Raw genomic sequence first — 12,817 nt, forward strand, 5'->3', positions numbered from 1 at the left:
GTCTTAGGATTCCCTATGTGTCAGTCATTTCAAGTCAGGCTTGAAATCTGGGTATTCTTATTTTGAAGAAGGCTGGTTGCCCAATTCAAAAGCAAGTACCACTAAGTATGGAAGATGGTCTAGGAGTAGCAGGGTGGTTCAGTGGATAGAAAGCCAGGCCTAGAGATAGGAGATCCTGGGTTCAAATATGACTTCAGATACTTCCTCACTGTGTGACTCTAGGCAAGTCACTTAAGCCCAATTGCCTAGCCCTTATTGCTCTTCTGCCATGGAACCAATACCTACCATTGATTCTAAGGGAAAGCAAGGGTTAAGGGAAAAAAGGATGGCCTGTCTACTCCTCTAGCATTGAGATGAAGAATTGATAGGTTTAAGCATCAGAAATATTAAATATTGCTGCATGCACATTCCTAATAGTAACCATAGCCAGAATTTCCATTATTGCAAAGCACCTCAGATGTTGTCTCATATGATACTTAATAACTATGAGGTTAGTGATCTTATTTTCATCCTCATTTTATAGATGAGGAAATAGAGTTTCAGAGAGATTATTTGCTTAGGGTGACACAATAAGGGTCTAAGGAAGGATTTCAGCTCAGGTCTTCCTGACCCCAAGTACAATGCTCTATCTACTACAGTACCTAGCTGCCTCAAAAAATAAAGCAGCGAGGTGGTGCAGTGGATAGGATGCCATGCCTGGCATCAGGAAGACTCATTTTCCCCGAGTTCAAATCTGGCATCAGATATGTCTTAGCTGTATGACCCTGGACAAGTCACTTAACTCTGTTTCCCTCAGTTTCCTCATCTAAAATGATCTGGAGAAGGAAATGGCAAACCACTCCAGTATCTTTGTAAAAAAAGACCCCAAATAGTTGGATATGATAGAAAAATGACCAAATGTGCAAAAGTAACTTAATGATGTCCAGCTAGAATGAGTGCCCTGAGGGAAGAGAAGGAACAAGCAGACAAAAAGATATTTATAATGATCGATAAACTCATTGACACAGCATGGAGTCAAGAATCTCTGGATTCAATCCTTTCTGATACTTATTAGCCATATGACAGACTGTGCAAGTCATTTAAACTCTTTGAGTCTCAGTTGCCTCACCTGTAAAATGGTCTAATGATTCCTATCATATTTACCTCAGAGACTCTAGTTAAATCTCAAATGTGATAGTATATATAAAGTACTTTGCAAGGCTTAAATCACTACACGAAGTCTATTATTATTATTGCTCATGATTGGTGTATTCAAAAGATACTTGGAAACTGCTTGCACTGGATTGGAGCATTTGAAAAAGTCTCCATTTGAGACTGTTCTAATTTGCTTGCGATAATCTCCCTTTATACCTAGGTCATGTATCCATTTTGAGTTTACCTTGGTAACCAGTGTGAGATATTGGTCTACATCTAATTTCTGCCAAACTACTTACTAGTTTTTCCAATAATTTTTACCAAACAGTGAATTCTTATTTCAAAAATTGGAACTTTAGCTTTGTCAAACATAAAGTTACTATAATATTTTACAACTGTTTGTTATATGTCTATTCTGTTCCATTGTTCTACTTTTCTACTTCTTAATCAGGGCCAAATGCTCTTGATAATTACTGCTTTATAATATACTTTGAAATTTTTGTACCATTTGTCCTTCTGTGTATAAAACAATGATGTATTACCTCAATATCTGTGCCTCTTGGACCAAGTCCATATTTCTGGACAGGATTATTTTCTCTAGAATTATCAGGTGTGCAGTTTTGCAGCTTTGAACCTCAGTGGCCGGCAGAGCTGATTAGCATATGTTTCCTTGTAAACTTTTTTATATGTGTGCACCATTAATGGTTTGCATATTAATTATTATGTTACAATATGTTATCCATAAACCTAGCGTTAGTTTTAAAGAATGTTTTTAATCCCTTGAGATCTTGCACTGGACCAACTCAAATATAAATTTATTTTCCAGTGCCCAAGACAGGTTCTTGGCAAAGTAGAGAAACCATATTGCTCTCACCCAGTAGACTTGTCTATAACATCATGAGTAGTCCTTTTGTTTGCTCTTTTTTTAAAAAAGCTACATTTTAGTTCGAAAAAGGTAATATCTGAGCACTTAAAAATTATCATGAATAGGGGCAGCTAGGTAGCTCAGTGAAGTGAGAGTCAGGCCTAGAGACAGGAAGTCCTAGGTTCAAACCCGGCCTCAGCCACTTCCCAGCTGTGTGACCCTGGGCAAGTCACTTGACCCCCATTGCCCACCCTTACCACTCTTCCACCTATGAGACAATACACCGAAATTAAGGTTTTAAAAAAAATTATCATGAATAGAGTAATGGTGGCCTTATCGACACAAACACAGAGTAGCAAACTAAAGAAGCTATTCTTAAATGCAAACCCAACTGTCAAATGCTAGTTTAAATAAATAGAGACAAAGACAATATGGTAAAGAATCAGATCAACATCAAGGTCACAGATACCAGAGAAGCCCATTAAGTTTTTTGGCAGTCATAAGATATTCTGCTCTCCCAAACATGGGCTGGAAAACCATTAGCTTATCACCAAGTCATGAGATACTCACACCAAGTTTCAAGCCTCCAGTACCCAAGCTGAAATCTGGGTCAGAGTAATGGGCACCTGACTGCCCTTACCTCTGGAACTGGTGCTTTAACACACATTCTTGGCCCAAAGCTCTGCTATTGCAGTTGAGATAGGCATACTGTATGCCTTTACCTTGAGAGGCTGCTTGCTCTTTCTGAATGTCAAACCATACATTTTCTTCCTACTTTTCTCCATTCTGTGCTGTTTTCCTGATGTTGCTCCAAGAAAGACCTTGATCCTGTTAATAATCTCTTGTCTTCGAACCTAGCCCAAATTCCAAGGCCTGGGTTCAAATTGCAACTTTGTCATTTACTAGTTTTTGTGATTATGTTGAACTGTATACCCATCTGGCATTATGACAACATAATGAAACTATACCTGAGATAAAAAGAAAAATGAAACAATATAGAAAAGTTCTTTGTTTCCAAAACTGAGTATATTATCTTTTGCCCCAACTCACTCCTCCTACTAATTGCCTTCTCTCTTTTAATTTTTTCCCATTTTTCCTGTTTATAGCTTGTTTGTACATATTTGTTTGCATCTTGTCCATTAGAGTTTAAGTTCTTTGAGGACTGAGACAATTTTTTGAATCCTTGTGTATCTTCAGTGCTTAGCATAGTAGACTTAATAAATGTTTACTGACTGACTAGATTTTTTTATTTTAACAAAATGTTTTATTTATTTCCCCCAATTACATGTAAATACAGTTTTCAACATTTTCATTTTTCTTTTTTAATTTTTTTATTCAAATATATTTTATTTTCCCAATTGCATATAATAATAATTTTCAACATACATTTTCCAAAATTACTAGATCCAAAACATCTCCCTCCCTTGCTTCTCTCCTCCCCAGAGGTGGATCTGGGTCATACCTGTATTGTAGTGCAAAATACACTTCCATAGTGGTTATTGTAAGAGCACATTCATACAAAATCAGAACTCCAGGTAAAACCATAACTAGAATTATGTGAAAGATAGTATGCTTTGAGCTGCATACGACTCCAACAGTTTTTTTCTGGATGTGGATAGCAATTCCTCCAGAACTGTCCCAGATCATTGCATTACTGAGAGTAGCTATGACTGACTGACTTCTAATAAAGACTGTTTATTATCCTGTTAATCAGATTTTCAATCTGTGAGTCATCCTCCACTCTTCAGTTTCCCTCTTTCCTCTAACCCCTCCAATATCAAATTAGTTTCCAAGTCTGGTCCATTCTCTCTCTCTCTCTCCATTGCTGTAAATAGCACCATGTGACCCAAGACCTCATCATCTTTTGTCCGTGAATTGCAATAGCCTCCTAATTGGTCTTCCAGGACTCTCCTCTCTCCAACCTGTCCTCCACACAGGTGTGAAATTGATATTCATAAGCACAAGGAAACCTTATTGCTCTTCTTCTCTAGAATCTTCAGTGATTCCCAAATACCTTTGGAATAAATTATAAACTTCTCTATTTGCTACTTAATGCCTATTGCAGTCCGTAATTTTTCAGTCTTATTTGACTCTTCCTGACTCCATTTGGGGTTTTCTTGGTAAAGACACTGGAGTGGTTTGCCATTTCCTTCTCCAACTCATTTTGAAGATGAGGAAACTGAGGCAAACAAGACTAAATGACTTGCCCAAGGTCACATAGCTAGTAAATATCTGAAGCTGGATTAGAACTCAGGAAGATGAGTCTTCCTAACTCAAAACCAGTGCTCTGTCTACTTTGCAATCTAGCAGCATTCTAACTTTCTAGATTCATTATTCCCCTTCTCCATCACATAACTCCATGGTTTTTTTGCTAAAATGACCTCCTTGGTATTCCCTGTACCCAAATTCCATCACTTGCCTCTATACCTTCATACAGGCTCTCTTCTGTGCCTAGAATGTTTTCCTTCCTCGCCTCTGGCCCCTGGAAACTCTAGGTTCCTTAATGACTTGGTTCAGGTTCCACTTCCTTGAAAGGGCTTTCCTGTTTCCCCCACTTCATGCCCTCCAGATAGAATGCCAGTCCAGAGCCAGAAGGACTGAGTTCAAATCCAGCCTCAGACACCAGCTATGTGATCCTGGGTAAGTCATTTAACCTTGCTTGCCTCCGTTTCCTCACCTGCAAAATGAGCTGGAGAAGGAAATGGCAAAGCACTCCAGTATCATTGCAAAGAAAAACCCCAAATGGAGTCTTGAAGAATTGGACATGACTATCAACTAACAATAACCAACAAGTTGCATCCCTCTAGTAGAATGTAAATTCACTCTCTGCCTCAGTTTTGTACATATATCCCAAGAGCCAAGCATAGTACCTGGCACATGGAGGTCTAGGTATGACCTCATGAATGTGGCAGTGCTAAAACAAAACAAAAAAAGAAAAAGAAAAGAAAAAAAGTGATTCCAGCAATATGAAGCATCCCTTAAGCAATTTATTCCTAAGAAGACAGTAGAATGGGAGTGGATGGTTAGAGAAAGCTTTTAGAAATTACTTTGGCATTGAGGAAATAATGCTAGTGGCCAATGGATTCACGTGAAAGAAAGGCTCTGTTCTTTCTATTCTTTTTCAGCTCTTGGACAGATGCCCTTGGCTCAGTTTAATTGTGAGACACTTAAGGTAATTAGCAATATGACTTTCAATTGTATTTGGTAATGAATATGTTATCTCATGCATAGGTTCTTCTCTTAAAAATTACTTGAGGCCATCAACAAGGATGAATTTTTTTTGTATTTAAAAAAAAAGACACCATGAGCCACCTCCATTGCACTTACTGAAAATTATTACTTCCTAATTAGTATCTTCACAGGGAGTGGACAAGTGATACCTTTTATTGGGCCAACAAAAGAGTTATAAATACAAGTGCTTGAGAGCCAAAAAGCCTTTAGTTATTTTTAAAGGGCCTTTCTACTTGGGAAACCTATGTGATTATAATGCATTTTCTAATCTTGGTAGAAAGCATGGCTTGGATGGAAGTACTTTAATCCCTGAAGCATTGAACCAGTAGGTAGGAAAGCTGGGTTCTCCTACAAGTCAATTAAACTCATCTCCCACCTGATGAGGTGGTAAGGTGACTCAGCCTAGTTCCATGGCCCCAGGGATTGGAAGGGATAGAGGCCATTGGACATATTAGGTAGGGCAAGCAGCAGGTAGTGATGGATAGAGTCACATCTGTCTTTGGCCATCTCTCTACCTGCGGAAGTCTAAAAAGGGAGGAGGGGATTTGAGATGACCCAGAAAGGTAGACAAGAGAGATATTAAGAATGGGGAGGAAAAGAAACATTGTTTTAAAGGCAAATAATAGAAGGTGACTCTAAGAAAGGGGCACTCTAAACCATCAAATTGACAAAGATGATAAAAGAGAGTCTATACTGGGAGAAAGTCTCATAGGAAGTCAGGTACACTAAAACTCTTAGAAAAGAACAGCCAATAAGTCCAAACTTTCTGGGAAAATTATATAAATTACATATATATATACATATATATGTATAGCCTGAGATACTTCCTAGCTATGTGACCCTGGGTAAGTCACGTAACCTCAACTGTCTAAACCTGTATTGGAGAAGCTTGGCATGGGTACCAGAGCAGCACAGAGAAGACTACTTTGTTCCCCCTCTCCACAGCACCTGAGGACATTTTTTGCATACCTCATCCCTCTGTCCAGCCTCTCAATGTGAGCACTTCTTCCCTCCACTGTCTGGGGTAATGCAGGGGGCTCGCAGGCAGCATGGAGGTGCAATTTAGGCACATGAACTCAGAAACGTTTGCCAGTGCTGACCTAGACCTTACTATTCTTCTGCCTTAGAACTGATACTTAGTATTGATTCTAAGACAGATAGTAAGAGTTTTTTTTAAAACACACACATATATCCACACACATATACACTTATATATATGTATATATGCATACATGTACATACATTACTATATATGAGAATATCCCTAATGGTACTTTCTTGTGATAACAAAAAACTAGAAACAAAGTGGGCATCCATTGACTGGATCATTCCTCAAAAAAATGGAGCAAATTATGGAATATGACTATAATAGAATATAATTACAAAATAAAAGAGAAATATGAGGAAAAACAATGTCTTGTTTGTTGATATAAAGAAATGAAAGCAGAACCAAGAAAAATAGAACCAGTGACTAAAATGATGTTAATGAAAACCACAAGAAAGGTGGCTAACAGGTTAAATGTAATGATCAATATTGATTCCAGAGGACAGATGATTAAGTACTCTTTCTCTAGAGGGTAGAAACAAGGGAGGGCCACTACTAATGCCTAATATGATCTCTGTGTTGCTATACTGGCTGGTTTTACTTGACTTCTTTTCTTTACTATTAGAGAGGGTTCACTGGGGGTGGGAGTGGAGAAAAGGTATATCGTAAAATGAATGTGATATAAAAAAACATTAAGACATCAGGCTTCGATATACTTGTGGGTACTTCCAATGCTTCACATCAAAATCTATCTACAACCCTTGTGTGATTCTTGTCCATGTCCTGTTCTATATTAAGTCCTGCATCTAATGTGTAGAGATCCTTCCTTTTAGCCCTTTGGATAATATATGGAGATTCATGGACCCTGTAGGCTGCCCATTGGGTATCCTTATTGCTATATGACTATTTTATCTCCTTTTATGGTCATGAATGTCTCCAATAAGTTGATATCCTTCATGCTACTTCTCTTGTACAATTTTTTCAGTAATAATATGCTCTCGCCTACCAGTATGCTCCCTCTTGGGTCACTGCCTTGTCATGCCAGAAGGGCTTGCATAGCTCAATGAAAGTGTGAGATTGTCATGCAGAATTTCCTGAGATGGACAGTCATAGTGGAGAGTTCTGACAAAAGGTGATTCATTGGAGAAGGAAATGGCAAACTATTCTAGTATTTATGCCAAGAAAACTTCATGGATAGACTTTGCTAGATAGAGGAAGATGGAAAAACATAGTGTGTTACGGATCATGGGGTTGTACAGAGTCAGACATGACTGAACAACAACCACTATCTACCATGTACCTCTCCATTAACCTTTGGGAAATCTATTTGGACTCCTCAATGGATATCTTTTTCTATCACAGCGGTGAACACTTTCTTTTATGTCTCAGAGACATCAGAGGGTCATGGAACAAAGTTGTTATATCTTCCAAGGAATTTTGCATTAATTTTATCATATGCTTGGAATATCCTTTATTGTAAACACATGATGAGTGTTTGAGGAATATTTGCTGAATCAAGGTGAAAGTCAGGGGTTCAAGCACCCATGATTATCATATTTAAGTTTTCTTTCTATTTCAGTCTTAGATGAAGAATCACCAACCTTTTTGAAGCAGCAACTTTCTTTTTAAAAAAAGATCTTACTTTCTATCTTAGAATCAAAACAAGTATCAGTTCTAAGTCAGAAAAACAGTAAGCTTGGCTAGGCAATCATGGGTTAAGTGGCTGACCCAGAGTCACATAGCTGGGAAGTGTCTGAGGTCAGATTTGAATTCAGGTCCTTCTGATTCCAGGGTTGGCTCTCTATTCACTGAGCCATCTAACTGCCCTGAAGCAACTTAAAAGTTTATTTCCTTACTCTGAGGTGGGAGAGAGAGAGAGAGAGAAGGCGACATTGGCAACATGGCAAGGATATTAGCAACTCTGCCTTTGTCTCCTTTGTAGGTGAAAGAAAGGCATTACTAGCCACCTGCAAAATACCTTGCATTTATCCTATTTATATTCATTCTTTCTCTCTGTCTATATATATATGTATACTCATATCTATATACAAACATACACATTTATATGTGCATATGGGTATACTCTCCTCTCTATCTCTCTTCCTCTCTCACTTTCTCTCTCACTCTGTCTCTCTCTCTCTCTCTCATTTTGCCTCTGTCTCTCTGTCTCTCACTGTCTCTCTTTTGCTCTTGCTCTTGCTCTCTTGCTCTCCTACTTGTGGTTTCCCTAAGTAGAATGTAAATTCCTTGCTACATGGTATTGCTTCATTCTTTACACTTATAATCTAGAGAATCTAGCAAAGTGCATTGCATGGAATATGATTGATCAATCACACTTTTCTCACCAGCCCATCTGCAAAGACACACAGATACATGAGCCAAAGTTCCTGTGAACCTTGGCCTGGGCCCTGGCATAGTGATTGAAGGTTGGTAGGCAGAGTAAGAACTCTTCTTTTTCTTCTCTTCTTCTCCATCTCTGAACCCTTCATCAGGTCTGTCATTTATATATCAGCCAGAATTAGCATGAAGAAGGAAGAAGACACAGGAAAGAGAAGTGGGGAGGAAATGAGAGGGCTCAACCAAAAGGAATCTCCAACTACTCAAAGTATTTTTTCTAAACCCTTATTGGTTCCACGTCAGAAGAGTGGTAAGGGCTAGGCAATGCAAGTTAAGTGATTTTCCCAGACAGAATAAATGAGAAAGGGAAGTCCCAGTTTTCTCAGTATTGCTGCATAAATATGAGATGAATATGAGAGTCAGAAAGTTTTGTTTCTCTTATAACACTGAAATGGAAGAATGCTAGGAAAGTGTCTGAGGTCAAATTTGAACTCAGGACCTCCCATTGCTAGGCCTGGCTCTCTATCCACTGAGACACCTACTTGCCCTTATTATTCACTCTAGGTTTCTGGTATATCTTTGGACATGTGTGGTAAGAGAAAGGAAGAAAGACCCTATTGCCCGATGATTTGGGTGAACCTGAGTGCCTCAATCACTTAAAATTCTTCTTGGGTTTGTTCATTCTTCTATTTCAGTGTTATAAGAGAAAAAAAAACTTTCTGACTCTCATATTCATCTGTTCTTTATGTAGCAATACTGAGAAAACTGGGAGTTCCCTTTCTCATTTATTCTGTCTTGTGATCTTTGCCACTTTCCCTTGGAGTGGCTGGATTTGCTTTGTTAGAGACAGAGCCAAGAAACCCACACAACTCTGTTGGAAGGCCTTTGATCTCTGGGAAGCTCAAAAACTCCTGCTCAGAGGACCTATGACAAACTGGTCTAGAGATCAAACAAAGCTTGGCGCAAACAGGGAACAGGAGAACAAAATAGCCTTCCCTGAACCTAGGAGTCTCTGAAGGGAACTTCGCAAGGTCACTCGAGCTGAGTTGGAACACTCCCCTCACCTCCCACCCCAACTCTGGCCCCTCCAGCTTCCCCAGACTTGCCAGTGGGTAGCAAAGCAACAGCCTTCATAGTAAACTCTCCCTTGATCTGTCACAACCAAGGTTTGGATAAATGAACTAGGCAGGAATCATTTGGCTTTGGACTTGAAAAGCTGCAAAATGATCCTGGAAACCAGAGAAAAGTTGCTTCTCCAATAAACAGGAGATAATTCAATGTAAAGAATTTTCATGAATTTCCAATATAAAGAATTCCTCCTTGCCTCTCCTTGATCTTTTCACCCATCTATATGATGCTTACCAATCCCCAGAATCAAGTCATTTTCATTTTTATGTTGCTTTAGCAGAGAAAGGGAAAGGAAGGAAGAATTGGTGAAAAAGGGAAAGAGAGGGAAAGTGGCAAACAATCACTGACTGATTTATGACCTTAGGGGCCATTGAGTCCAACCTCTTTGTTTTGCAAATCACATCTCAATTCTAAAAGTCTTGGACAAACTAAGAGTCCCAGCCTGATCAGCTACCCCCTTGTTGGCTATGGCACCTAAGATAAGTAAGGGAAGGACTTTAGTGTCTCGCCATCCACCCATGTCTTTACTCCACTGGCCCTGCAGCTGAATGACATTTTTGTGTTCTCTTCCCCAATTAGAATGGGAGCTCCTTGAGAACAGGGACTTTTTGACTATTCCTATTTGTACCTCTACCACTGAGCACAAAGTAAGAGCTTAATAAATGCTTTCCCCATCCATTCACTGGCTAGCACAATGCCTGGTAAACAGAAGGAACTTAATAAAAGTTTATTGATTGATTCATTCTACCTACCATAAAAAAGACTTTAGGAGGCAGCTCAGAGTATTGAGAGCCAATTCTGGATATAAGAGGTCTTGGGTTCAAATCTGGCCTCAGATACTTCCTAGCTATGTGACTATGAGCAAGTCACTTAGCCCTTATCACCTAGCCCTTACTGCCTTGGAACCAATATATAGTGTTGATTCTAAGATGGAAGTAAGGGTTTATTTTTTTTTTTTAAATGCTGCGCATTGGAGTGACTTTGATCAATCTTGGGTCTGTCTTAGTGGTACTTAAAGCAAAGATAAGAGTGTCGCTAGAAAGTGATGATTCAGATTTTAGTGTGGCTTATGGCAATCAACTTTGGTGTTTTATAGTCAACCCATATAATGGCAAAAAAGCAATGACAGATATTTATGTAGCTCTTTAACTGAGTCAGGCTAGTGTAATGGATAGAGAGCCAAACTTGAAGCCTGAGTTCTGACACATATTAATTAATTCGCCCATGGCAGTTCTTGAGGGCGATACATTACAAAAAAAGTGCCAACCTGCATTATCTGTCAGTTCCCTCTATTAATGAAATCATACTCTTATGATCAGTTTTATGGTATGGTAGATAGAGCATCAGGCCTGGAGTCAAGAAGGACTGAGTTCAAATCCAACATCAGATATCTCCTAGCTTTGTGACTCTGGGCAGGTCACTTAATTCTCTTTGTCTTAGTTTCTTCAGCTGGAAAATGAGTGGAGAAGGAAATGGCAAACCACTCCAGTATCTTTGCAAAGAAAACTCCAGACAGAGTCATGAAGAGTAAGCCACTATTGAATAACAACAATGCACATTTAAAGAGTCTTATCTCCCCAACATATATGCCTTTGGAGTTCAAGGATCAAGTCTTATCTAACCTGGAACAATGCCACTGGACATGTATATACTCAACGAGCAACTATTTTCATAAATAGATGGATGGAAGGGTGGATGGATGGATGGATCTAGCATATAATCTCCTTTAATGAATAGATACTATATCAAAGGACAGACCTAAGTGGTACTGATCTTTGCTTACACTACAATTCTATGACATTCGAATGAATGTTTCTAAACCTCTCAAAAATAGTTTGTTCTTTTAATAGGTAAACATTTCCTCCTTCAATCTGTTTACATTTTTAAATTGCTAGGCAAACCCTCCTCTTAAATATGAGTTCAAAAGTAAACTTTATCCCAACACAAATCCAAATATTTATAGATTCTGAATTGATCAAATCTGAATTAATGTGATTTTACTAGTGTTAATGCAAGTATGATATGAAGGGTAAGAAATGTCTTTTTCCTTTTAAAAATATCTCTCAATTAAGACCTCAATTTTTTGTGAAATATTAATTAGTTTTTTGCTTTGACAAGAACTAATGTGGTATAAAAGGAAGAGTATTAAGCTTGGAGTCAAGAGATAACTGGGTTCAGATTTCTCCTCCAGTAAACACTAACTGTGCCATCATAGGGAAGTCACTTAATTTGTCTGCACCTCAGTTTCCTCATTTGTAAAATGGAATAATAATTCTTATAACACCTGTCTTTCAAAGGTGCTGTGAGAATTGATTAAAGCAACATGAATTATATTAAAATTTAAAAAGTGCTATCTAATCCTAGCTGTAATTATTTTAAAAAGCAAAATTAATCTATATTTTAAAAGGTAAAATTAATCTGTAAGATAGCTTACTCATAGATATTCAGTAGAGATTTTTATATGTTTGTGTAAATGTGCAAGCTAGATGGTGTACTGGATATAACACCAAGTCTGGAGTCAGAAAGACATCTTCCTGAGTTCAAATCTGGCATCAGACACTTATTAACTGTGTGATCCTAGGCAAATCACTTAACCCTGATTGCCTAGTCCTTGTTGCTCTTCTATCTTAAAATTGATAATAAGACAGAAGGTAAGGGACTTGGGGGTATGTTTTTTAAATATATCATTCAAAAATGTTTGAATTAGTTTCCTCATTCGCAAAATGAGCTGGAGATGGAAATTGCACACCACTCCAATATCTTTGCCAAAAAAACCCCAAATACAGTCATGAAGAGTTGGACACAACTGAAAAACAACTCAATGACAAAATGTGCTAGCGTATGTACAGGAAAAACATTATTTACCAAGGCAGCAACTCTACATTTAATCTGTTTTTATCCTTTCTGTCTCCTCCTTCCTTCTCGCTTCCCTCTCTATCTTTTCTGTTTCCCTTTGTCTTCTCTCTCTCTCTGTCTCTGTCTCTCTGTCTCTGTCTCTCTGTCTCTCTCTCTCTCTCTGTCTCTCTGTCTGTCTCTCTCTCTCTCTCTCTCTCTCTCTCTCTCTCTCTCTCTCTCTC

At 38.4% G+C, this 12,817-nt stretch overlaps 1 protein-coding gene across 5 annotated transcripts in view; it reads right to left on the minus strand.

Moving 5' to 3' along the window:
* Positions 1-12,817, minus strand: part of NHS (NHS actin remodeling regulator) — a 449,929-nt gene that overhangs the window by 76,996 nt on the left and 360,116 nt on the right. For 3 of the 5 annotated variants that reach the window (XM_044670334.1, XM_044670339.1, XM_044670335.1), the window contains one exon: positions 10,868-10,899. The exons of the other annotated variants lie outside the window; for them this stretch is intronic. In XM_044670334.1, coding sequence (XP_044526269.1) covers positions 10,868-10,899 — 32 coding nt within the window. The remainder of the gene's footprint in view (positions 1-10,867; positions 10,900-12,817) is intronic. 5 annotated transcript variants of the gene reach the window in all.

This window comes from Gracilinanus agilis, chromosome 3 (assembly GCF_016433145.1).
Source record: "Gracilinanus agilis isolate LMUSP501 chromosome 3, AgileGrace, whole genome shotgun sequence".
Lineage (NCBI taxonomy): Eukaryota > Metazoa > Chordata > Mammalia > Didelphimorphia > Didelphidae > Gracilinanus > Gracilinanus agilis.